This window comes from Sus scrofa, chromosome 2 (genome assembly GCF_054392235.1).
Source record: "Sus scrofa isolate SSC_HxYL_T2T_F1_AM1 chromosome 2, Sscrofa_HxYL_maternal_Yorkshire_Landrace_v2.0, whole genome shotgun sequence".
NCBI lineage: Eukaryota > Metazoa > Chordata > Mammalia > Artiodactyla > Suidae > Sus > Sus scrofa.
This window is the reverse complement of record NC_139384.1, coordinates 97869106-97896366: the sequence shown is the minus strand read 5'-3', so window position 1 is coordinate 97896366 and position 27261 is coordinate 97869106. Positions and strand designations below refer to the sequence as shown.

Genomic DNA, 27261 nt, shown 5'->3' with positions numbered 1-27261 from the left:
CCCCATGCCCTAAAATGACTCCCTTTCTCATTGGCCTTGTAAACTGATGTTGCTTATGGAAATTTGGGAGTAAGTAGGAGGGAGGAAAGAAGAAGTTGTTCTTTCAGAAGATGACATTTGATCTTTTTAAAGGATGGCACTGAGAGGTCCCTTAGCTTGGAGAGAGCTGACTTGACTGAGCATATTAACAAACTCCCCAAAGAACAGTACTTAGCTTAAGGGCACTTCCTGTAAAGAACTATTGCTGACTAAATGATCAAGCTTGCTGGCTGTGGTCTATCAAATGCAGAGAGGTTGGGTTGGTTCAGTAAGTTGTTCCCTCTAAAAAGTTAAGAAGATTGTCTGAAACAAGATTTTTAAATCATCTGGCTCCAGTATGAGTCTAGAATGACAAAAATTAAAAAGTCGAAGCAGAGTGTTTTTTTTGTGTGTGTGGAATGCCATGCCACAGTGAACAGAGTCCTTGGTGACTTGTTGAATTCCCAGTGCCCCAGTGTCTGCGTCTTCTGCAGACTGCATCCAGCTCAGGCCCGCCACATGGTGACACACCAGCTCCCCTCCCACCTACTCACCTTAAAGAGACACTGTGCGGAGTTCCCATTGGGCTCAGCATAAGCCAATCTAACTAGTATCCGTGAGGACGCAGGTTCAATCCCTGGCCTTCCTAAGTGGGTTAAGGATCTGGCGTTGTCGTGAGCTGTGGTGTAGGTCACAGACATGGCTCAGATCCCGCATTTCTGTGGCTGTGGCATAGGCTACAGCTCTGATTGGACCCCTAGCCTGGGAACCTCCATCTGCTGCAGGTGTGGCCCTAAAAGGATTAAAAAAAAATTGTTTTTGGAGTTTCAGTTACGTTATGCGACTCTGTTTCTTGAAACTGTGCAGTCAGTAGAATATGGATTTAAAACATTCCCAGGGACCTAGAAACCAAAACATGTTATCTTCCCTTTCCTTTCGTCTGTCTTTTTTTGTTGGTTGGTTTTATTTTCTTGGACAAGCAAAAATAAAGGGAACTCTAAGCCGTAACATTTGGTTTTAGTGCTGTTTTCTTTCCTTGTTCCATTTTTAAAAAAGGACACATTCATTAAAATAAGACCCTATGGTTTTAGTTCTCTCTTTTAAGTTTCCTTTCATATGAAGTTAGTTCTGCCATGTGGTGGTTTTCAAGATATTTGTTTATTTACAGTGAAGCCCTTTCTTTCAAATGAAATTTGTGTTTAATATATGAACAGATAAACTGCAGCTGCTCCGGGGGCTGCCCCTCAGCCTCCCCCTGCCTGGTTCCTGAGGCACATCTGAATACCCTAGGGTTTTAAGGAACCTGGTTTCTAATCCCCTGGCATGGACACAGGATTAGGAGGGAGTGCCTGGTCTGCTGTCCTTGGTTTTGCCACCAAGGTGTTTTTGTCACTTCACTTCTCCAGACTTCAGTCGTCTGTTTGAAAACATGGTAGCTCTCTATTAGGTTCTGAGCCATACACAGAGAGCTTTGAGACAGTGAAGTGTTTAGTGACTGAGGAATACACACAGCAAGAGCAGGAGGACTGGCTAAACGTCCCGATGTAGTGTGCATGGTTCATGTAAATGAAAGCTCAGGGGGAGTTCCCGTCATGGCGCAGCGGAAACGAATCCAACTAGGAACCATGAGGTTGTGAGTTCGATCCCTGGCCCCGCTCAGTGGGCGTTGCCGTGAGCTGTGGTGCAGGTTGCAGACAGTGCTTGGATCCCGAGTTGCTGTGGCTGTGGTGTAGGCTGGCGGCAACAGCTCCGATTGGACCCCTAGCTTGGGAACCTCCATATGCTGCGGCCCCAAAAAGGCAAAAAAAAAAAAGTTCAGGAACCAGAACTGCTGCTTCAGCAGAATTGTCTCTGAGGAAAATGTTTGTTGGAGATTCCGGTGAGGCATCCTGTAATGCAGAAGAGTCTTGCACACAGAGGGATTTAAACTGGCTGTGGGTTGCTGTTTACCCTTGATTATAGTCAGATTTGCTGGTAAGTGCAAATAAAATAACGGTCTCTTACTAGAGAAAATTAGGCCGTGTGTGAGTGTGTGGGTGGTGTGTGTTGAGAAATGCGTCTGAGACATAGTTGAAGAATCTGCAGCCCGTTAACACATTTGGTTAGAGAATGGGGATGGTGAGGCCAAGGTCAGGCTTCAGTGGCTCTGGAGGCCCGTTAGCCGGGCAGCGCTCTATGGCCAGACTGTCCTTTTAACCCTGACCAGCTGCTTCTCACATGTATGCCATGGGTCACAGGGAGGGCTGGAGAGCCTGGAAGGATATCCAAACTCAGCTTTTCCTCCTTGGACCTTGCAGGAGCATCCTGGCCGTGGAGGAGCTGGCATCGGGTCTAGGTGGTGAATGGAGGGCACCTTCCTCTAAAGCAGCTCTGAGGAAAATCTCAACTACCTCCTGGGAGCCAGGGTCTCAGAGCCTGCTGGCTGTGGGTCCCTCCGATCTGAACACAAAACCTCCGAGGCAAAGTTAGCAGAGAGATGATTGAAATAACGCTCTCTTGTTCTTGCTGCGAGTGTACCCTCCTCCTTTCGAGGAGTTGGGAGAAGGGCTGGCAACTAGAAGAGTCATTGGCTTCAGTTTTAACTCCTTGAAGTCCATCGCTCTCGGCAGTTGTTTTCACTTCTTCATTGAAACATAACGTTTAGTATACGTAGCAAATTAGAAACACTTGCTTTTGCTCTGTAAAAGAAGAGTGTACAGGAATCTTATGAAAGTTGTTTGGGAAAAAAATATGATTCCAGTGCACACAGTTCCTCCAGAGAATGGTTCTATATGAACAGAATTTTACTCCTAATTAAACACAGAGCATTTTTATCTTATTTCTTAGCATAAATGTAGCCATGCATGAGACCTCAGTAGGATTTCATCTTTGCTCAGGGAAGCAATTAGATTTAGCTCTCGTTTGTTTTCTGTGAATGATAGGAAAGACAAGTCGGTGGTACTAAAGTATCTCTAACACTTCTTTGCTTAGAAACGTATTTTGTTTTCATTATAAACACTACGGATTGAATGTAACGCACCCATGAATCTCTGCACCAACCCACCCCCCAGTAATCCTCCTCCTCTTGAGCCGATTGTGAAAATGAGTATAGAAATTAGCATTTTCAAACTTCTGTTGACTTTTATCCCCAGAATTAATTTGCTCCAGGTTGGTAGCTTCCAAACTGTTTGTTTTAACAGTGAATGCTTCCATCAAACAAAATGTTAAGTGGAATTTTAATGCAGAAAAAAAGAGATGAAGGCAGAGACACTGCGGGCATAGCTGGGGAAGCACTCCGTCAGCCTCCTTCTCTGCCCCACCAGCGACGTCGGGGGCGGGGGGGGGGTGCCCTGCGATGGAACACCCTCTGCACTTAGAGCAGGCACTTCACCCAGTTGCTTCCGTGATCTGCGATGAGAGTGTTGTTGGCGTTGGGCCTTCCTTCCCCTCCTTGATGAGCTCTTCTGAATGGGGCACTCATGGTGACGGCTCTTTCCCTGTCACTGCCTTTGGGTTGTTCTTCTCAGTTAAGCTACAGTTAGTCACAAACGTAAAAGCATACCACCTGAGCCAACCAGTGATTTTTGTCTGTCCTGAAATTGGACTTTTGCATTCGACTCATCTTTTGCGTTCGGCTCCAATGACGCATTGTCACTGCTTTTTATTCTGTGCCAGGAAGTTTTTCTCCTGGTGGATTTACCTTTAAGTCTGTAACTATGGTGCTCGCACCATGGTAGATGCTCACGTTTCCTTACCTTATAGGAATGAGCTTTTTCCTCTTATACCCCGTTCTCAGTAATGGTGTTCCTGCTTGTTTTCTTTCCACCACTGGATAATAAAATGTAATAGCATTATTTCACAGTTGGTAATGCAGGAGTATCTCTTAATCTTTGATCGGACTGGAGTAACCCAGAGTCCTACACAAGAAAAACAGCCTGGTGTAAATATGTGGTTCTTGAGTCCATGCTGGGCCCACATGCTGTGAGGGCAAGGTGGTACTAGGATGATTGGTCTTAGTCTTAAAGGGCGTTCATATATTCAGTAAGCATTTTTCAAGCACCTACTGTCTACATGGATTTTTTTTTTTTTTTCTTTTTAGGGCCGCACCTGTGGCATATGGAAGTTCAAAGAGTCAGTTCAGAGCTGCAGATGCTGGCCTGCCCCAGAGCCACAGCAAAGCAGGATTGGAGCCACATTGGTAACCTGTGCCACAGCTCATGGCAACCCTGGATCCTTAACCCACTCAGTGAGGTCAGGGATCGAGCCTACATCCTCACAGACACTATGTCGGGTTCTGAATCTGCTGAGCCACAATGGGAACTCCAACACCTGCTGTGCAGAGTGATTTGGCTAAACCTTGAAGAGACAGATCAGATATTTCACATGCATTCAATCTTTGAGTACACATCCCCCGGAGCAGATGCCTTTTTTTTTTCCCCCTATACAATTGCCAGCTTCTCCCTTACTCTAGGGTAACCTCACCCTTTACTGGGGCTTTAGTCACCTCTCATCTGCTGATAATTTCCCACACTATGTGATCTGACAATACAGAAGGCCAGTTGTACTTCAGACTTAAAATGCCTCCGTGAACATACGGAGGCTTATTACTCTCACTTGATCTCCCATTTTTCCCTTGCATTTCTTTCTTTCTTTCTTTCTTTTCTTTTTTTTTTTTTTTTTTTTTTTTTGCCTTTTTGTCTTTTTAGGGCCGTACCTGCGACATATGGAGGTTCCCAGGCTAGGGGTCTAATCGGGAGCTGTAGCTGCCAGCCTACGCCACAGCCACAACAATGCCAGATCTGAGCCACATCTGTGACCTACACCACAGCTCATGGCAACAGCAGATCCTTAACCCACTGAGTGAGGCCAGGGGTCAAACCAGCAACCTCATAGCTCCTAGTTGGACCTGTTCTGCTGCGACATGACGGAAACTCCTCCTTGCGTTTCTTGTCTTGGTCAAGACATTATCATCTGCCCACACATGTATTCAGCAGTGATACTTATTGAGAACAGACTCAATCTCAGGTGCTATTCCAGATATCAGATGTCTATACAGCACAGACTTTGCCTTAATGGAGCTTACATTCTAGTGGACAAAGAACAGAAAAAATCTGTATCTATGCCTACATATGTAGATATATCTATATCTACCCATTCATCCATCTCTGTGGATGGCTGTTAGGCAGGGGTAGGATCTATGGCAAAAAATAAAGCCGGGTGAGGATGGCAGATGGTGCTGGAGACCAAGAGGATGTGTGCTGTGCTCGTCAGCGAGGGTGGTCAGGGAAGGAGGTGACATTTGAACTGAGACTTGAATGAAGTGAGGGGAGCCATATGACCCTCTCAGATCTGGAGAAAGACCTGCCTCCTCCTCTGTTAGTCCTTCCTGGTCAAGGATCGAGTCATGGCCATTTTTTGCAATGTTTCCCAAGCCATAGCTAGGACATGTTAGCCGGCGTAGGGATGGATGTCCTTGGTCCTGGGAGTCAGACCAGCAGATAATCATGACCCAGTGTGCTGGGTGTGAAGAGCCACACCCAGAGGCCTGCCCGGCTCGGAACAGGGAGTGATGGAAGAGGGCAAAGGCACGGGGAAGCTTAGAGACGGTGAGATGGCATTGTGGAGGGTGACGCTTGAGTTGGGTCTTGAGCAGAGTTCCAAGTATGGAGTTGGGAAAGGATAAAGAGGCAAATGGGCAGATTTGGAGGACACAGCATCAGATTTGGGGTCCAAGCAGACCACCCAGGAGGGGAACACAGCACCAGGACTGTGATAGGGAGTGGGCAACAAACCCAGGACAAGTGAGCTGGGCACAGGTGTGTGCAAAGAGGATAAACTCATTGATCTGATCTTAAATGCTGTCCTTGGGGAAGAAAAAAAATTGGGAGGAAGAATCTTGGGTTTTCCCCTCTTCTCCCCATCTCAGGGGAGGGTTCCTTCCACACCTCTCCTTCTGTTCTCTGGTGTCCTTTTGTTTTTTTAAGCATCTTTTTAGGGCCTCACCCTCTGCATATGGAGGTTCCCAGGCTAGGGGTTGAATCAGAGTTGTAGCTACCGGCCTATACCACAGCCACAGCAACGTGGGGTCTGAGCTGCATTTGTGACCTACACCACAGCTCACGGCAACTCCAGATCCTTAACTCACTGAGCGGGGTCAGGGATCGAACCCATGTCCTCATGGATCCTAGTTGGGTTCATTACCACTGAGCCACCAGGGGACCTTCCTCTTCTGGTTTTAAAGACGGCTTCCACAAGGTTCCTGTTCTGAGAGCTGTTGCAGGAGCCTCTGCCATCTCAGCTCGAAGACCAGTCATTTATATATGTTTTGAGAAAGAACTCCGCCGTGTCTGTGTGGTACCACGAGAAAGGTGCCCATCTGTGTTGCCCGAAAGCTTGATGGGAGGGAAGGCAGGTCTTGGCCTTTGTTTTTGACCCAGGGTGAGGCTGGAGGGGCAGGAAGGACAGGCCGTGGCTCTCCTAAACAAAGGGATGTCAGCTCTGGGGTCCCCTTGGTCAGAGCGCTCGTTAGGAATGGGCTGGAAGTGCTGTGGGGAGTCTCCATGAAAGCTCTGGTGTCTTCCACGTGTAGCTTTGATATTTTTTTGATTTTAGTGTGTCTGCCTTCATTTTCTCTTATTTGTCAGGGCAGATTTAGCCTCCCTCCCATTTTAAGTTGTATTTGGAAGACGTTATATATACAGTGACTCAGTGCTAAGATTTGTTTTGTATAATGGTTTTTTAAATTCGTTAATTAAAGTGTAGTAGATTTACAATGTTGTGTTCATTGCTGCTGTACAGAAAAGTGATTCAGCTGTGCATGTATATACATTAAAAAATACGTATTCTTTCCCACTACGGTTAATGTCCCGGTACTGAATCTAGTACTCCATGCTATACAGTAGGATCCTGTTGTTTATCCACTTTCTATATAATAGTTGCATCTGCTTGTTATGTATTAACAGTTTTTATTCTTTCATACTAAGTCATTGTGTTTCTGTGTGGTTTGCATATTCTGCTACTTAGGTAGGCATGGATATTCGAGGAAATGTCAGATTTAGTATCTACCTCATTCCCTCCATCCTCAGAGGACAGTGACCGTGCTTCTGTTTTCTTTATGGGTAGCGGTTGTTGTAAAGAGGCCTCATTACAGCACTCCTTTGCCAAGGCGTATTAGGAGTTACTGCTATTGATAAATTTTACTGTACATTACTAGGCGGGATTAGTGCCATCATAAGCTTTATAAGAACATTTTATTGGAGTGCCTTGGTTGCACAGCAGGTTAAGGATCCAGTGTTGTCGCTGCTATGGCTGGGGTCACTGCTGTGTCACAGGTTTGATCCCTGGCCCCAGAACTTCTGCATGCCATGGGCATGGGGGGAAAAAATTCATTGAAAGTTCACGTTCCTTTTGTTTTGTTGTGATACAGAATTTTATGACTTCCTTGAAATGTTTTTCCCTGAAAGTGGTAAAAGCTTAGTTCATACGGTTCTCATGGAAGGAGTGTTTGAAGTGATCTTACTCCTCCCCCTTCATTCAGAGGATGGCCTTGCTTGAGCCCACGTGACACTGGCCTCCTGGGCTGTCTGTGGTATAACTGCAGATTCCCCTCCATTCGTTCTGTGACACCAAAACCCTGTTACCCACTTACATCAAAGGTTTAGCAAACATCAAAGCCTTTGATGATGAAGACTGAAGCTTAAGGTACAAATGGGCCTGGAAGAGCCAGTGGTGACCCACGCACATTGTGGTGTAAGCATTGGCTACCAGCCCTTCCTGCAGCAGGGGTCTTGGGGGCCTGGGGCGGGGGTGAGGAGACAGCACTCAGGCAGCAGGGCTGCTGAGCAACGCCTGAGAGAGAGTGCTTTCCTGTGAAGTAGTAAATAATGCCTGGCTTGCTTTGGTCTCCCGGGTCCCTGGCAGATGCCTCCCCAGGTGCCCAATCAATATTTTTGGACTGGGAGTGGCTGGAATGATGGACAGATAAATGCTTCTGTGCGTATGTAAGATAATGAAAAGGTGGGGAAGCCGGGCTTCCTCTCGAAAACTCTGCATTTCACCACTAGAGCTGGCCTTGTTTAAAGGCAGAGTCTCCCTTTCTCTAATTTCTTTGGTGTGCTTTCAGGAAATTGCAAATCCTTTAAAGGCGGGGCATTTCCAAAATGGTGAGTTGGCCTGTCCTGTTAGCCTAACAGCCCTGCCCTCCAATGAACTTCTCCTATAAGGAGGTGAGGCTGTGGGAGGGTCTTTGAGAAGCATCCTGCAATGCAAACGGGCTCATTCCTGGACTTCACGGTGTTTATCATTGATGGCCGGCCTGGGAGCAGGCTCTCTACTTGCTGTATCTGTGCCTTGGCCTGCATGAGTGCATGTTACCCTGTTTGGAAATCCCTTTAATGAATAGACTGTCTTTCTTTTGAGTACCTAATCTTGGCATCTGATTTTTTAGAAACACTGGTCTGTTATTACTTAAAGTTTATGCCCAGATTTGGAATGTAGAACTTCTAAGAAATGTCAAAAAGAAAGGACTTGTCAGCACTTCCAGTCCAGGTTGCTGGCAGGGCCACCTGTGTGCCTGGCACTCACCCCAGGTGTGCTGGTCTCACCTACCTGCCTGTGGCGACATAGGTCCTGTCAATCTTAAATGATCTGTTTTCGAGTGAGTGGTTGGGGGTGTTTGAGGAGGTTCACTCATTGCTACTGCCCAGCGATATTCACACCTGTTTCTCTTGCAAAATGATCACATAACTATACTCAAGTTTAAAAAACAAGAATATTAAGCGTGGTTGCCACCTGGAGAAAGGTTTCTCAGACTTACCTAAAGAGCTCTTTAATGACACAGGCTTGTCCTTGTCACCCTCCTCCACCACCTGTACTCTAAGGATATTCCAGGTCAGGCGTTCTCAGAGGGTAGTCCAGACACTGGTATTTTGAAAACACACCCACTCGAGGGCTCCCCTGCAAGTCAGCTCCTGGAGCTCCTTCCATGGCACCCCACCCCCACCCCCGAGTCACCTCCTTCTGGAATTCTTGCTGTCACCTTTGCTAGATGATTTTTCTTCATCCTGTTAACCCAGTATTCCTCTCTTCCCCCGGCCCTGTCTTTTCTGACTCTCTCTGGGAAACTTTCCTGATGCCATCATCCTTGGGGTTTACGTGGTAAATATTCATGTGGTATCTTGCCCTTTACCTTATATCCTGCTAATAAGTGCAGGATATAAAATCCAAGTAAGCTAGAGTTAGTTTTCTTCTCAAGGAGCTTCCAGTCTGCTAGATTTATAACTCAGTGTTGAGGGAGTTCCCGTTGTGGCTCAGTGGTAATGAATCCGACTAGTAACCATGGGGACGTGGGTTTGATCCCTGGTCTTGTTCAGTGGGTTAAGGATCTGGCATTGCCGTGAGCTGTGGTGTAGGTTGCAGCTGGATCTGGATTGGTGTTGCTGTAGCTGTGATGTAGGCAGGCAGCTGCAGCTCCAATTTGACCCCTAGCCTGGGAATTTCCATATGCTGCAAGTGCGGCCCTAAAAAGCAAAACCCAAAACCAACCAAACAAAAAACCCCCAAAACACAAAAAATTCGGTGCTGAGAAGTGGCTGGCAGTGCATGAACATGGCCTTGGCTCTGTGTGTAGAGCCATAGCAGTGCTTTGATGCGCAAACCTGTTGTGGTACCTGGCAATCTAATCGAATCTGACTTGTCGCTGGCTCGTCGGTAGGCTATTCTGTTGTACCCGAGATATTTAAAAACGTACCCTTTAACAGCTTTATGTTGATGTGGGAATTTTTGAATCAGGCCATTTCTCCTTCCTTAAGAGTGAAAGGAAGTTTCAGTGATGAACAACATTTGGTTGTAGTCTGTGAGGTCTTTGGAAACTTGAACTTCAGTCACCCCCTGTGTGGTGGAGTGGCAGGGCAGGCATTATAGAGGTTCAAGTTCCCAGCATTTCACATGAGTTAACACAGTCCAGCCTTTGGCAGTCTGCCACTCTCTCTACTTGGTAGACAGGTTTGTGAAATTTGACACTCTTACATCTTTCCTGGAAAATCTTGTAAGGTTCAGCAGTCCTTCAATGGCTGACCCATTTCTGCTAAACTCCTGTTGTCAAGCATGAGGTTATCCTGGACCTGTTGTCAGAATAGTCAATGCACTTCATTGACTTTTTTTTTTTTAACTAGCAGCCTAGTCTTTGAGTGACACTTTGTACTCTGGATGCAGAAATGAGACACTGCTCTTTGTGTTTATTATGCTGCCACTGACTCCCTTTAAAATGTGAACCAGCTTCCCCCAGCATTTATTGTATCAACATAGCTCAGTAAAACAGAATTTAGGCAGTAACTGTTGGAGGTGACACCTGTAAGCAGAGCCTTAGAAGGGTGTCTGTTAAAAACATACAGAGCTTCTTAGTGAGGTAGAAGGGATGGTTTGCGAGAATAGTAGGGCTCTTACCAGATCTTGTTTTCCACTTATGACCTTTGGTATTTATTTCCACGCATCATGTCTTTGGGGCCCATCTTTGCCTGTATCCTTGATGAATAAGTATGATGGTTGGGAGTTCACGGTGTGGCTCAGTGGAAACGAACCCGAATAGTACCCATGAGGATGAGGGTTCAGTCCCTGGTCTCACTTAGTGGACTAAGGATCCAGCGTTGCTATGAGCTATGGTGTGGGTCACAGATGTGGCTTGGATCCTGAATTGCTGTGGCTGTGGCATAGGCCAGCACAGCCCTGATTCAACCCCTAGCCTGGGAACTTCTATGCTGCGGGTATGACCCTAAAAAGCCAAAAAAAAATAAAAAATAAAAAAATAAAAAAATTAAAAAAAATTAAGTGCGATGGTTGAAAAGCATCATGTCTTGGTTACTGCAGTATTGCCTAACTGAAAATACACTGGACTCGTGAGTCAGAAATCCTAGGCTGGAGCCCAGATTCCAGCATTTACTAAGTATACGATTCATCTTAAGTTGTTCAAATTCCCAGTCTGTAAAATGGGAATAATAAATGATGTCTGCTCCACCCCGACTCCAGCTACCCCCCACTCCTCGCGTGGATCAAATGAGAAAATGCATTGCAAAATGTCATGTAACCTGTGCAGTGCTCTGCCACGGGAGCTCCCATCCACCAAGAGTGGACATGGTGACCACACGGTATCGTGGGGTTTGTGAAATGCCTCTTCCTGTTAGAGGACAGTTGCTGAGACTTTCCCCTTGTACAGCATCTGTGATCCCAGGCAGCTGCCTCATCACCCACCCAGAGGCAACCTAGACCTCGGTGGGACAACTGTTTATTATGACATTCTTTCTTCAGTTGAGCTGAAATCTATCCCCCCAACTTCCAAGATAATTTACACTTCTTGCTTCTAGTTTTACAGAGTAACATGAAACAATTCAAATCAGTGCATGTCAAGTCGTAGAAATTTATAACTGAGAAAGGGGTCTTAAACTCAGCTTCCTGTTTTTGGCAATTCAATGCAATAAATAAGAGCTGGGGCCTGTCACATGGGCGCTGTGCTCCCAGCACTAAAGGCAGCTATTGTTTCTCCTCCTGATCTCCGGAAGTGGAACCCCAGGGCAGGGAACCAAATGGGGATGAATGGGAAGCAAAAGCTTTTTAACTCCTTAATGTGCGAAAATAGGGTGTTTTAAATTTTTTTTTTTTTTTTTTTTTTTGGCTTTCTACGGCCATGCCTGTGGCATACGAAAGTTTCTGGGCTGCAGTCAAATTGGAGCTGTACATGCCAGCCTACACCATAGCCACATCAACACCAGATCAAGCCGCTTCTGCAGGCTATACCACTGCTTGTGGCTACACTGGATCCTTAACCCACTGAGCGAGGCCAGGGATCGAACCCTCATCCTCATGGATACTAGTCAGGTTCTTTACCTGTTGGCCACAATGGGAACTCAAAAAAATTTTTTTGGAATACTTGCTAGAAGAAATAGTACTTGTATTTATTCAGCGGTGACTCATTTAAATAACTAAGCAGACTACTCATCTACAAAAATGAAGACTAAAGAATGATAAGAAAGATATTTCTAATTTTTATAACAACCAGTAAGTGAAAAACATTAGCACATGGAGAAATGGTGACATGGCAGCATGATAATGCCTTTGTGATGCTGCACTTGATGTTTTTATAGTTGCCACAAATCAGGGAAGGACCCTGAAGCGTCTTCTCAGAGATTAAAGGCAGAACCCACTCTCCACATGGAGTTGAGAGACTGATGTACAGAATGTAAAATAAAAATAAGCCAATAAAAAAGCAGCACTGGCATTAGAGTTAGATGCCCTGGTTTCTCTTCTGGACTCTATTAATGACTAGCAGAGTGACTTTGGCAAATCAGTCTTTACTCTTCAGAATGGCAGTTTCCCTTAGATTTAAAATGGGGCTAAGATTTTTTGCCCTGCCTGCCTCGTGTAGTTGTTAGGATTAGATATGATAATGTATATAGATTTGAATTTTCACTTCTTATAAGTCATGTAACTCTTGAAAAAGTCTTTTCACTTCTCTGTGCCTGCTTCGTCTTTAAAATGGGTATAGTACTAGTTAGGACCTCCTTCAGGGATTTTGTGACAGATAAATGGGTTAATCTCCATGAGGTGTATAAAATAGTGCCTTACAGTTAGTGCCTAGTACATTGCAATTTTTATGAACTTTTGAGGGCTCTGTGATTTGATATATTTGTAGTCTACTGTATTTTTTTTTTTGAAATGGCTTTAAAAAAATAAAAGCAACTGTAACATCTGATCAGCCATATCACTCATTTCTGGAATCAAATATACTGCACAAATAAACCCTTTCCACAGAAAAGAAGCTCATGACTTGGACAATAGACTTGTAGTTGCCAAGGGGGAAGGGGTGGGAGTGGGATGAACTGGGAGTCTGGGGTTAATAGATGCAAACTGTTGCTTTGGAATGCATAAGCAGTGAGATCCTGCTGTATAGCGCTGGGAACTCTATCTAGTCACTTGTGATGGAGCAGGATGGAGGAGAATGTGAGAAAAAGAGTGTATATATAATATGTATGTGCGACCGGGTCACCTTGCTGCATGGTATAAAACTGACAGAACACTGTAAACCAACTATAATGGAAAAAATAAAAATCATTTAAAATAAATATCTTGCAAAAAAACCCCATCTGATCAACCAAATTCAGTAGGAGGATTGGCATGGTTTATCTTTCTGATCACTTTGGTGGTTTCACAAGATGTGACTTGGTTGTCAGAAATACTGAAAACTAATTTCCAACCAACCTTAGGCCAAATTTATATACTCTAGGAGATGATTTTCCAGGCATTGTGACTTCGGAAAACCATAGGTGGAAATCAGGATTCGACCCTGCCTTCTCTGTTGTTGTTAGAGTCTCAAGATCTATCTTAACTGTCCAGAGCTTTGCTGTGTTACATATAAAAGAGATTTTTTAAATGTTATCTTTGATTCTGAACTGTGGTAATTCAAGTATTTTTGTGGCCATTTAATTTTAGGAGGTAATGAGACATTAATCAAGAACTCATAACAGACCCATCCATAGTATTCTAGCCGCTTGTTCCACGGAAGCCCTTTCCAGATAAAAACAGCGATCATGCCTTCTCATGATGTTTTCTAAAAGGGTAAAATGAAACTGTGGGAAAGGCATAGGATTTAACTAGTAATTAACTTAGAAGAGGTTTTGGGGGGTTATTATTATTATTATTATTATTTTTCGGCCTCATCCACGCCATGTGGAAGTTCCCAGGCTAGGGCTCAAACCCATTCCACCACAGCATAGCTGCAGTGATAGCACTGGATCTTTTAACCTTCTGCAACACAAGAGAACTCCTGGATATAAATTTTTACTCATGTACTATATTGCTTTACAGTCTTAAATGGCATGATTAGGCTAAACATTTTTTTGGTGGCGGGTGGGGGGGGTCTTTTTAGGGCTGCACCCGTGGTGTAATGGAAATTCCCAGGCTAGGTATCAAATCAGAGCTGTAGCTACCAGCCTACACCATAGCCACAGCAACACAAGATCCAAGCCACGTTTGTGACCTACACCACTGCTCAGGGCAGCGCCAGATTCTTAACCCACTGAGTGAGGGCAGGGATCAAAGCTGCATCCTCATGGATACTAGTCAGGTTCATTACCGCTGAGCCACGGCAGGGAAAAGTACAAGTTAATTTTATCTGCTAGTCAGTTGCCTTTCCAAACTTTTGCATTAAGGAACCTCAGATTTCTATTTAGGAAGGTGATGAATAGACTAAATAGAGTAAAAGGGGTGCTTTCATGGGCCACTGGCAGAGTGAAAACAGCATGATTTGGAAGCCCTGCATCTATGTGATGCTTGGGAAATGTTTCTGTTTTTCTATCTGCTTCCTCATCTGTTAGTGGACATAGCGCCTGTCTGGAAAGGTTATAATCTGATGCCACACAATTCTAGGTGCATAATAGATCCCAACAAATGACAGCAATGATATTTTATATTAGAAATTTGTCCCACTTATATTTAGTATTTCAAAGCAATGCTGAACAGACATTTGGGTCAGTTTTGTGACCTGTATTAATAGGCTTATAATTTCCCAAGGTTACCTAAAGACTTTGAGAACACCAAAAGCTGTTTCGATTTTCCTTAAAGGAATTCTTCTTGATTCCTCTGTTTACCCCATTAGAGTTTTAATAACCATTTACCCCCTTTCTCCAGTCTTTGACATCTTAGTGAATTTATCTTAGAAAAAAGTTAGCAAAGTCACTGAAAAGGGCATAAAGTGCTGCCTGGATAAACTCCTCATTTGCAGTGATATATTTCATCTCATAAAGTGTCTCTGGATTATTTGAGGCTTTTATGTTTGTTCATACGGTGCCTTCAGGGTCACGGATCGTATTTTCAAGCTGGTCTCTTGGCAAGGGGACAGGAGAGGATGTGGTAAGGTGCATTTTCGTGGGCTGCACATGCCTCACGGCCCTCGTATTTCTTCCGGTTCATCAGTGGTGCAGACCTTGCGTGAGTGCATCCGTGTTCCCGGGAAGGCAAGGCTACATTGTAATGCAGGCGGAACTTACATGCAGACTGGGGACCAATATTTGAAATATCGTGTATTTTAATGAGACACAAAATTGCTTGGTAAGTCTTCCTTGTATATTAAAAATAATGTTTTGTTCACTTTCTTTCTCCAGGTGGCGTTTTTCTGAAGTTGTTCATTGAGACTTCCTAGCATTCCTGCAGCTATAATAGGTGAGTCAGTGAAATCAGATGCCTTAATTGTCAGTGATTCTTTGGAAACCTTTTCCAGGTGGGTGGCATCTTGCTTCTTGAAAGAGGTGGAGTGTTTTAGACTTCTGGACCCTGCAGGATAAACACTAGTGTTTTTTGGTTTTTGTTTTTGGCTGGAAACACCACGTTGATGGATACAATGCAGTTGTCCTTAAGGATCCTGTAGTGTTTCAAAAATGGTATTAAGTTTAATGCTGTAATTTCCATGCTTCAGTTTTGACATGGTTTGTTCTGTCACCATTCATAAAGAAGTTTTGGAACTCTTTCTAATGGGCACAGCAGGTTTTAAGTTGTCTCACCTTTTGAGCTTCTCTGTGGACCATTCAGCCTTTGTTATGAAGTAGAGATGGCCAGTTGAAATTATCCAATTTTCATACTTGATGACAGCTCAGGTAGGAGAATTGCCTAAATAAAAATTGAAAACAGTTGACTACTAGATGATTTATAATTAATCTATAATTATTTAATTATAGATTAAATATATAATTTATATTATTTAATATAAATTTTATTTAATATAAACATTTTCTCTATTATTTAATAGAAATATTATTTATTATATGTTTACATTATATAATTATATATTATATGATATAATATATCATATAATATATTATTAATATAAATCTATATCTAAAAAGCTTATAGATTTTAATTTATAAAGGTCACTTTGGGGAAATACTAGTAACAGTAATCGGGTGTGAGTAACTTCTACAGTATGCAGTCAGGAAAATCAGGGCAGTGGAAAGTTAAATAATTGTCCCAAAAGAGTTTGATCCAACTCTGTTTCTCAAAAGGGAGAGACCTGTTCAAGCTGGTCCTGTAGGAGCCTTGTTCTTGTTATGAACTTGAGGTTGTGGCTCCGGCCAAGGGAGCCAGTGCATGGAATGTATTTGGAACTGACTGACACCCTGTCCTGGAGGATCTGCCATGTTCAGGGGATTTGGAGAGTATTCACATATACCATTTCCTATTTAGAAAGGAGAATCTTTTTAGTCTACAGATTTCTGGGGAAGGAAAATTCGCTCTCATGTCCTTAATCGAATTATTGATTTCCCAGATGTTCTTCAGTTGTTCAAATGACTACTGCTTGGGTTAGATAAGGGAGCTTGCTTTGCCTTGTTTTAATGCCTTTTTCTTTTTTTTTTTTTTAACTGTAAGCACTTGTGAGTTATGAAGTTATTTGAGCAAAGTTCTGCTCATAGGAGAGCCAGGCCAAGCTGACTGAGGCTTGTGGGTGTCCTGAAGAGGCTAAGCATTGGTGCCTTTTCAGACTGATCATCTTTAAATGTCTACTCCATACTTATTTAGTGGGGGTGGGAGAAACTGAGTTTCTATTAATAAAGACTATTAAATTAAAAAAAAAAAAAAGCCTCTTCCTGAATGTCGAAAATAGGGATTTATTATGTGTGATTTTCTGAACCAGGTGTTCCTAAACGTGTTTCAAACTTGGCTGGTAATAACAGTCTGCCATGCACTGTTCTGATCCAGAATTCCAGCGGCCCGCCAGCCAGGTGGCATTGGGGTTGGTGGGGAGGCCTGCTTTTACTCATACAGCTCTACAGGCAAAATATTCTCAATGGAGACAGGCCTGTGCCCACGAGGAGTGTGTTGATTTCTACTCAGAGGCATTGTCTGCTTGAGTGGAAACAGGTCCGACGACATTTGGCTGTTACACAAGGAATCGGGTGCACCACTAGTTAACTGGCTCCGTATTTCCAGTGTATTCCAGTGATGATTTAGTCCCCCGTCATGAGTTGTCCCCCTTGGATCACTGCCAGGTGGGCCCACTTAATCCAGCTCTGGGGAAAAGCCAATTCCATTTTGCCTGCACCTCCAGGAGCTAAGTCCTATTTGCCCTTGAAATCCTGCCTTTGAGACTTAACTGGATAAAACCACCATCTTCTGTATCTTTTTTTTAAATTGTGAATTCATCCCATATAAATGCAATTTAAAACTTTCCCAAGTCACATACAAGAACAGCCACTCTGATGATAGCATCTGAATTGCAAAGAAATCTGATCCTAGTTTCTATTGTATAGAGTGACTCACGTAATATCAGCTTGTTGGAAGGTTTCTCTTGAGCAGAGAGAGCCGTAGTGGTTTGGGGAGAGTCTTGTCAGGAGGTCCTAGGCTGAGGCTCCACCTTGGCTGGACGCACACCGGGGTTGGAATTCCAGCTATTTCGCCAGTTGGCTGTGTGACCTGAGGCAAGGATTCTCTACCTGATGGAGCTCCCTTCTCTTATGTATGGATGCCCCTTCCTTCATGGGGGTTTGGAAGACTGAACAAGGCAAAGATGCCAATGTGTGTGGTACATAGTAGGCGACAGATACCCACTTCCTGCTCCTGACACCATGTATCTTGGAAAAGGCATTGGTTACGGAGTAGAGGCCCTGCCCTACCTACTCGTGAGAATTGTGAAGAGCTGAGAGTTGAGGGTGTGTGGTTAGAATTGGGGGGCTTCTAATGGCAGGCTTTTTTTTTATTCCAAGACTTGCTGGGCTTGCATCCTAGCTCTGCACCTTTAATTAGGTGTGTGACCTTGAACAAATGAGCAACACCCTCTCTGGCTCTCAGCCATCTCCTCAGATCGCTGTGAGATTAAATAATGTGCTAGTGTAGAGTGGGGCATGTGGAACTAGGACCTAGTGCAGCTCCAGAAATGGGCCAAGAAATTTGCCAGGATGTTTTTGAAAGGGAGATAGAATCAGACTCAAAAGAGTATCTATGGTTTTAAAATCTCTCGAATGTGAGCTTTGGCTTTACTGAACTTCCTTTTCTATTATGTTAGTTTAGACCAGAGAAAATCGTCTTTGTGCTGAATAAACCAAGAGGAACCATATCCTGCCAGGTGGGACTCACTCATCAGAATGGTAGACCATTGGGAGTTAGTTGTCCTGGACTGTCTTCACGAAGCAACACATCTTTTCCCATCTGGGGGGATTCTTAGAAGAACTGACCAGATAAGCCAAGTGAAAACTCTTGGGTTGTCCAGTATGGTGGCCATTGCCCACCCATGGCTGTTGAGCACTTGAAAAATGGCTAGTGGGACTGAGCACTGAATTTTTTATTTTAATTTTAGTTCATTTAAAATTTAGCTATTCAGTTATTGGAAAACGTACCTATGCTTGGGACGACTTGAGCATATAGATCTACTTTTCAACTGTAAATTTTATAAAGTTTAAATCAGAACATGTATTTCTGATGAAAATTTAGTGCCTGAGTTGAGATATTCTGTAAGTTCAAAATACACAGCAGGGAGTCCCTGTCATGGCACAGTGGAAACGAATCCAATAGGAACCATGAGGTTGCGGGTTCAATCCCTGCCCTCCCTCAGTGGGTTAAGGATCCGGCATTGCCATGAGCTGTGGTGTGGGTCACAGATGCAGCTCAGATCCCGAGTTGCTGTGGCTGTGGTGTAGGCTGGCAGCTACAGCTCTGATTGGACCCCTAGCCTGGGAACCTCCATATGCCACTGGAGCAGCCCTAAAAAGACCAAAAAGACCAAAAAAAAAAAAAAATACACAGCAGATTTTGAAGTGTTAGTATTAGAAAAAATGTTAATTTTAAAAAATTGGTTCTATGTGGAAATGATAAAATTTTGGATTTTTTTTTTTTTTTCTTTCATGACAATGCCAGATCCTTAAACCACTGAGTAAGGCCAGGGATTGAACCTGCATCCTCGTGGATACTAGTCGGGCTTGTTACCACTGAGCCACAATGGGAACTCCCGTGTTTTGGATATTTTGAATTAAATATATTATTAAATTTTTTTTTTGCCTTTTTAATGTTGCTCCTAAAATTTTAAAATTATGTACATGACTCATATAATTCTGCTGGACAGTGCTACTCTAGACAATCCTTAAAAGAATTGGATAATTTCTAATTTGTTAAGTATACGTTTTTCCAATAGACTAGGCAGATTACGAGTGCCTTTTTTTTTTTTTTTTCCTTATTTTAAGGTTTTTTTTAACAGTCTACTGTTTAGCAAGTGTAGAGGAATTCCCTAAAATACTCAAGATTGGAAAGAAAAAGAAAAGGCACATAGTAGATATGTTACCTAAAAATATGCAGTACAGCCTGAGGCTCCTTTTAAATGTTGCTATTGTCTCTTCACTCAGTTTTCCGATGAAATGTACTCAGAGAAGCACTGCCAGCCACCAGGATATGAACCAAACACCATTTTTCAGCCGAATATCCTGCTTTGATAATTGTTGGCTCTGATACCTGATGCAGATACCTTGTTCCCCAGGTCACATTTTGCCGTACCCCAAGAGATTAATTTAGGAACTTTCATTCAGCAGAAAATGACTTTTCATTATCTGTAGTGAATAGCACTCACTCTTTTAAAAATTGAAGTATAATGGATTTACAGTGTTGTGTTAGTATTAGGTGTACAGCATAGTGATATAGCTTTTATATATATATACTTAAATGTATTCTTTTTCAGATTCTTTTTCCTTATAGGTTGTTACAAAATATTGAGTAGGGTTCCCTTTGTGCTATGTAGGTCAATTAAGGATCCGGTGTTGCTGTGAGCCGTGGTGTAGGTCGCAGACGCAGCTTGGATCTGGTGTTGCTGTGGCTCTGGCGTAGGCTGGTGGCTGCAGCTCTGATTCGACCCCTAGCCTGGGAACCTCCATGTGCAGCAGGTGCAGCCCTAGGAAAGGCAAAAAGAAAAAAAAAAAAAAAGAAAAAAAAAATAAAGTTAGAAAAACAAAACAAAACAAACCAAACTGTATGGTACTGGCACAAAGATAGAAATATAGATCAGTGGAACAGGATAGAGTCAGTGTTGGTTATCTATTTTATGTATAGTGGTGGATATGGATATATGTTAATCCCACACTCCTAATATTACTCAGCCATAAAAAAGAAGGAAACAATGCCATTTGCAGCAACATGAATGGATCTAGAGATTATCTACTAAGTGAAGTGAACCTGACAGAGAAAGACAAATACACTGTGGTATCACTTATATGTGGAATCTAAAAAAATGATACAAATAAACTTATTTACAAAATAGAAATCAAGCCACAGACATAGAAAACAAACTTATGGTTACCAAAGGGGAAGGGGAGAGGGGGATAAATTAGGAGTTTGGGATAAGCACTTCTTCCTACTGTAATACCAGAGATACAGAGATATATTCCTACGGGAATAATTGATGGCTTAGTGTTTGGTTGTAGCCAGCGTATGTGTGAAACATGAGAAGATAATACCATTAGTTATCAGTATTTTGTTTTGCATTCATGCCCTGGGTGACATGTAAGTGTATTCTCAGAGATGGAGGAAGAGTGTGTTTGATTCAGAATCAGTAGTGGTCTGGGTTTGAGTCCTGGCTATGTTATGGAATAATGATAATGAGGTTTCCTAACTTCCCTGATTTTGTTCCTGTGAAATTGGTACCAACAAACACTCATTACTTTCCTTGTCACAGTTCTTGCATTGTAGGTACTTGATCTTGACACCTGCACTCTTTTGTATAATAAACATAACCAAGACTTTGCCACCCTCATACTTTTCCAGACTGAGTGAAAGAATGAGTTTGCATTGCAGTATGGTAAGCTCTGTCCAGGAATGAAGCAGGACTGATATTTATATATTCGATAGAAACCATTATGAAATTTCATGAAGAATCTTTAGCTAAAGAATAGTGGCTTTTCCTTTGCTGAGAGTTTTATTATGACATTGAGGTTTTTAAGTTCCACTATTAGGGCAGAGAATTCTCTTCCATCAGCAGCTTGGAAGTAGTTAATTGGATAGAGGAAGCACTTAGTAAGAGAGAATGTAATAGCCTTCTCCTTTTACTGAGGGTAAATTGGATGGAAAAATGATAAAGTGTAAATAAGCAGTGTTTTTACAAGACTTAACCAAAGCAAATCAAAGTAATTAAGTGCTTTGAAGACTTAAACTGAATGCAGTTCTTTTTCTGTTTCTCCTCCTGGCATGTTGACAGATTGTCTTCTGGTAGGAAGTCTGGTGAGACACCGTGCCTGTCTGAAGGAGAGTCCTGAGGCTTAGCTCCCCCAGGGGCACTCTCTTTTCCCTTTCTATGAAAAGTTGCTTCCCTTGGTAGATTGTAAACCTCCTGAAGGCTGGTCTGAATCTTCAGATATCCTGCCTCCCTAGTACAGTGTCTGCTGCATGGTAGGTGCAGAGTGACTGTCAGTGAATGGATGGAGGACAAGTAATGGTTAAACTGTAGCCCTGGTTCTGTAACACTCTGAGGAGACTCTACTTCAGGTTGCATTATAGGCTGCCCAGCACAGTGCCTCACACATGTTCCATGATCAGTAAATGTTAAGCAAATGGAGGCGTGACAGTGGGTTTAAGTTTAACTTGCAATTTATAAAGGACTTTTAGGAGTATGAACTGTTTATTTTTTTTGATATTTAAAAATATCTTTATTAGCATGAGATAAGGAAACACAAGAAACAAAGCACGTAAGTCATATGGGAAACAATTGATAACTCTGGGTCCCTGAAACACTCATAAACTCACAAAGGAGCTCTGTAAAGATTTCCTGTGACTCAGTAAGGAGGACTGGCAAGCAACTGAAACACAAATCCAGGAGTGGAGAACCAGGAGTGGAAAAGGGTGGCAAAATACTTGAGCAGGCACTTCATAAAGAGGACCCACAAGGAACCAGTGAAATGAACGGTTGCTCAACCTCATGAGCAATGTGCATACAACCCCCTTGAGAGATAGGACTCACCCCCACCTGATAAGCAAAAATGTTTAAGCCTGATAATGGGCAAGTCCTAACAAGAACGTGGAAGAGAATGAAATATCAGATATTGCTGGGGAGAATAAAATTAGATTCAGCTACTTTGGGGTTGTGTTTTTTGTTTGTTTTTTACTTTTACTTTTTTTAACTGAGAAAAAGTTGTGCAGTTGTTGTTAGTCTCAAGTAAACAACATAGTGAGTCATCTTGTCAGTACACTCTGAGGTGACCACCGTGGTAAGTCTAGTGAGCATCTGAATATCACCCACTGAGATGTGGGAGGCCAGGAAGGTTCTTTTAAGCAGAGAGGTGAAGTTGACCATTAAGAGGGTACCACAAGTGACAGGCAAGAGGCCAGGAGCCCAGGTGGGAAGGTGTCAGTGGCAGGAAACGATGAGGGCTGGGGAGGGGAGGACAGCAGCTAACTGATGAAGTACAGTACCAGGGCGGGGGTGCCTGTGGGCGTCGCTGGGCCAGCTTTGTGGCAGCAGGAGGGTGGCGTTGCCATAGTAGGATTAAAGCACAGGGAGTTGATGTCATGAGAATTCTCAGTTCTTTGGAGAAGTCGGAAAAGTTCATCTGCTTTGGGGAGAGGAGGTGAAGCCAGGGGTTTAAAAAGAAGAATGTGGAGTTCCCATCATGGCTCACTGGTTAACAAACATGACTAGTATCCATGAGGATGTGGGTTCGATCCCTGGCCTCGCTCAGTGGGCTAAGGATTCAGTGTTGCTGTGAGCTGTGGTGTAGGTCGCAGATCCCTCATTGCTGTGGCTGTGGCAGAGGCCGGCAGCTAGAGCTCCAGTTCGACTCCTAGTCTGGGAACCTCCATGTGCCACCCTTAAAGACAAAAAAGGAGAAGAAGAAGAATGCGTGCTTCCTGATGTTGAAAGGAACTCTTCTCAGCATTGAGGTGGCTGTCTTTCTGTCAGTTCTGTTTCTGTCTGCTGGATGATTCCCGAGGGAATTCTGGTCCTCCATCTGATGGAAGTAGTGCACAAAGATGTTCTGGCTCTCATCCTGATTAACCTGTAGTTTTGTTGTGATCAAATGTCTAAGTCTATGAAAAAGCCTGGCTGCAAATCCTCCAGCAGATTGATTAGCTTCCATCTGGTACTTGTCTTATTCATTCCAGCCTACATGAAGAAAGCTTTTCTACTTTAACAGTCCACCCTTGAAATTGTTCCTTGAAAGGAAGGGATGAACTGACCTCAGGTGAATGAATATACACTGGGATCGTGTTAGAGGTGTCTCCCTCATTGTCTCCATAAAATATATTTATACTTTTATATGAAGCTTATTAATATACGTAAATATAGCTGCATACATTTTTATTTTTGCATTCTTTTTTTTTTTTTTTTTTTTGTCCTTTTGCCTTTTCTAGGGCTGCTTCCCATGGCATATGGAGGTTCTCAGGCTAGGGGTCTAATCGGAGCTGTAGACGCCAGCCACAGCCACAGCCACAGCAACACGGGATCCGAGCCGTGTCTGCACCCTAAACCCTGACCCATAGCTCATGGTATTGCTGAATCCTTAACCCACTGAGCGAGGCCAGGGATCGAACCCACAACCTCATGGTTCCTAGTTGGATTCGTTAACTACTGTGCCACGATGGGAACTCCTCTTTTTTTTTTTTTTTTAAATGGTTCCTCCCACAGCATATGGGCCAGGGATTTAATCCAAGCCACAGCTGTGACCTGTGTTGCAGCTGTAGCTAGCAATGCCAGATCCTTTAACCCAGTGCACCAGGCCAGGGATCAGATTTGTGCAGTGACCTGAGCCACTGTAGTTGGATTCTTAACCCACTATGCAACAGTGGGAACTCCTTTCTCTCTTTTTAAAAGTAATTTCACGTGTCAAACCATAGCAACCCGTGCTTATCAATAAAGAAGGCAGTAATATAGCTCTGAAGTTCCATGATCTTGCCCCCATAAACACTCTCTCTGTTCTTTGAAATTTCATCATGGCTTTTTAACAGAAGTTGACTTCTGAATTAAATATTGCTTTAATCTGCCTTTCCTTTTGGATTAATTCAGTCACCAAAACAAAGTGTTTGTAATATCTTCTCTCTCTTGTGCTGTCACCCTGGGGGGAAAAGGGAGACCACTAGTCATGGAGAGGTCCTGTCCTGATCAGCATCCTCTGATCCACAGGCCAGCCACTCACCTATTCAGGGCGAGGGCGTAAAGGTGGGACTGGCCCCCAATCTCTGTGCCTCATGTTACCAGCCCAGAATAGCCTGTGAAAATCTCTTAAAGCTAATTGGCAAGCTCAAATGGACTTGAAAATGTACCTGATTTTGATCCAAGTTATACTATATACACAGCCAAGTTGTGTTAGGAAATGGACACTTCCTGTCGTTAACTCACAGCTAACGAAGACAAATATGAGTGCAAATCCACCTTAGAAATCCAGTGTGACTAACCTGAAGGAACTGGCTTCTCTCTTCTCATTTCTCTGGACTGCCTCATTTCTCTCTGCTTGCTTCTTTCTCATTCTTGATTAAACTGAGGTTCACTCCATTTTTCTCCTCCTATTCAAGGCTCGACTGTGGATTGGAAAGACACAGCCGAGGATGATGGTCAGCTGCTTTCATGGACTTTGTGTTGTTATTCAAGGTCAGAGTAGCCAGTTTATTGACCATTTACACCCCACATTCCATACATGTAAGTCTACCCTTCTCAAAGCTGTCAGGCATTTTTTTTTTTTTTTGTCTTTTGTCTTTTTTTTAAGGCCACACCCGTGGCATATGGAGGTTCCCGGGCTAGGGGTCAAATTGGAGCTGTAGCTGCCAGCCTACGCCACAGCCACAGCAATGCCAGATCCAAGCCTCGTCTGCAACCTACAGCATAGCTCACGGCAATGCCAGATCCTTAACCCCCTGAGCGAGGCCAGGGATCAAACCCGCCACCTCATGGTTCCTAGTCAGATTCATTTCCTCTGTGCCGTGACGGGAGCTCCATGTCAGGCATTTTGATATGAGAGTAGTTACAGAGAAAGTCACTTGGGCGAAACCCTAGGAGTCATATATGTTACCTTCTTTTTTGGTCACTGCATGTAGCAGATTGATGTGGGATCTCAGTTCCCAGACCACAGCTTGAACCCAGGCCACAGTGGTGAAAGTGCTGAATCCTAACCACTAGACCACCAGGGAACCTCTGACCTTTAATAATTTTAATACATTTATAATATATTTAATATTACTTAAAAAAATTTTTTTCTAAACCATTAAATTTAAACTTTGAATGTCCTTTTATAGCTATCTGCTTACTTTAAAAAATATATCCAGGAAAGTTGGGTTTCCACTGGCAGATGAAGGGTGCTTGTTTGTCACACCTGAAAGATCATCAGAGCTTTAATCTTTGCCAGCTTAGGAAGCGAGAATGGCATCTCATTTTTTTTTTTTTTTTTTTTTTTTTGTCTTTTTGCCATTTCTTGGGCCGCTCCCGCGGCATGTGGAGGTTCCCAGGCTAGGGGTCTAATCGGAGCTGTAGTCTCCGGCCTACACCAGAGCCACGGCAACTCGGGATCCGAGCCACGTCTGCAACCTACACCACAGCTCACGGCAACACCGGATCGTCAACCCACTAAGCAAGGGCAGGGACTGAACCCGCAACCTCATGGTTCCTAGTCGGATTCGTTAACCACGGCGCCACGACAGGAACTCCTGGCATCTCATTTTAATGTTTACTTTTTTTATTACTCATGAAATTGAATGTTGTCAATAAACGAAGAGTCATGTGTTTTTTCTCTTTTGTGATTATATCCTTTTCAGGTGACACTGTCCTTTGCAACAGTTGTGATGTGTATGATTTTTCCCCCCATTTTCCTAGAAGGATTTATCAGATTGCATAACTTTGCACACAGTGTCTTCTCAGTGGTAGTTAATTGCACGCCTCCCTATATTTGAGGAGAACCCAGGCATGGATGTGCCCAAGAGAACACACTCAGAAGGTGTGATGTGGCTCGTTGGTTGTGACAGTCTGGGAAGTCACCTCTACCCAAGGAGCATCATTGTCCCTCACCCAGACCTTGTGGGCATCTGTCATCCCCCTGCATCCTGTCCTGTCAAGGCAGATGTGGTGTAACTCCTGTTGACCAAGGAATAATAACAAACACAATGTGTTGACTCATGATGAGGCGTTCATCGACCCATGGACATGATTCTTCACTGTTTCTTTTCTGCTCGTGTTTCTTCTCAGGCTGCTGGGCTGACTTATCTTGCATGCCCTCATCCTGTTTCCAGGCAGGCCTTGACCCCCTTCTCTCCTGCATCTCCTTGCATTGTCTAAATTATCTAGCCCACTCCCTGCCCTCAGGCCAGACCACCCCAGACCAAACCTCCCCTCTAGGCTGCAGATCTATGTAGCCTCCTGCCTGTTGGGGGTTCCCCCCGGGTGCCTCACTGGCACTTCGAATGCATTGTGCCCCAAATGACCCTGGACTCTTTTCTCTGACTGGTCCTGTGATCTGGATTCTCAGTTCTGGTAAAAAGACCTCCACTTCATGCTCCACGCCAGACAGCTGGGTCGCATCCTGAGACCCTGCTTTTCTCTCATGGCCATCATCCCATGGGTTATATGAAGTCCTGTTACTCCTCCCTTCTTCATACCCCTTCATCTGCACCCCTCTCCCTCCTGCCCTAGTCCAGGCTTCACTCCTGAATGATTATTTGCTTTCCCAATTGGATACCATCTTTAAAAAGAAATAAATCAAGTGTCTCTGAAATAAAATAGATATGTGGCAGGGCATGGTATAGTGATGGAACATTTAGTAATTCTTTGTGTGAAGTAAATCCTCATCCATTAATTTACCTTTTGGAGAGACTTGAATTCTTCACCTACTTGACTGGTTTATAGCAAAGTATACCTTCAATAATGCCTAACACATATTAGTCAAATGAGGAGTGTTCCCATCATGGTGAAGTGGAAATGAATCCTACTAGGAACCATGACATTGTGGGTTTGATCCCTGGCCTCACTCAGTGGGTTAAGGATTGGGTGTTACCGTGAGCTGTGGTGTAGGTTGCAGACATGGCTTGGATCTGGTGTTGCTGTGGTGTAGGCCGGCAGTTACAGCTCCGATTCAACCCCTAGCCTGGGAACCTCCATATTCTGTGGGTGCAGCCCTAAAAGGACAAAAAAAAAAAAAAAAGACATATTAGTCACATGAGAGGCCCTGAGCATTCCTCTCAGGTTAGAGGGCTTTTGACTTGATGGCTTGAGATTTTTTTCTTTGGATCTTAATTATTTCCATATTCCATATGTATTGTTTTTTTGTAATATCAGTA

The 27261-nt window shown here is 43.5% G+C and overlaps 1 protein-coding gene across 12 annotated transcripts in view; it reads left to right on the top strand.

The window, feature by feature from the left end:
* LHFPL2 (LHFPL tetraspan subfamily member 2) overlaps window positions 1-27261 on the top strand; it is a 178118-nt gene that overhangs the window by 68810 nt on the left and 82047 nt on the right. For all 12 annotated transcript variants that reach the window (XR_014836351.1, XR_014836349.1, XR_014836350.1 and 9 more), the window contains 1 exon segment: window positions 15147-15204. Coding sequence is in view for 6 of the 12 variants with exons in the window: in XM_085009410.1 (XP_084865536.1) it covers window positions 15147-15174 (28 nt within the window). In the remaining 6 variants the exon portion in view is untranslated.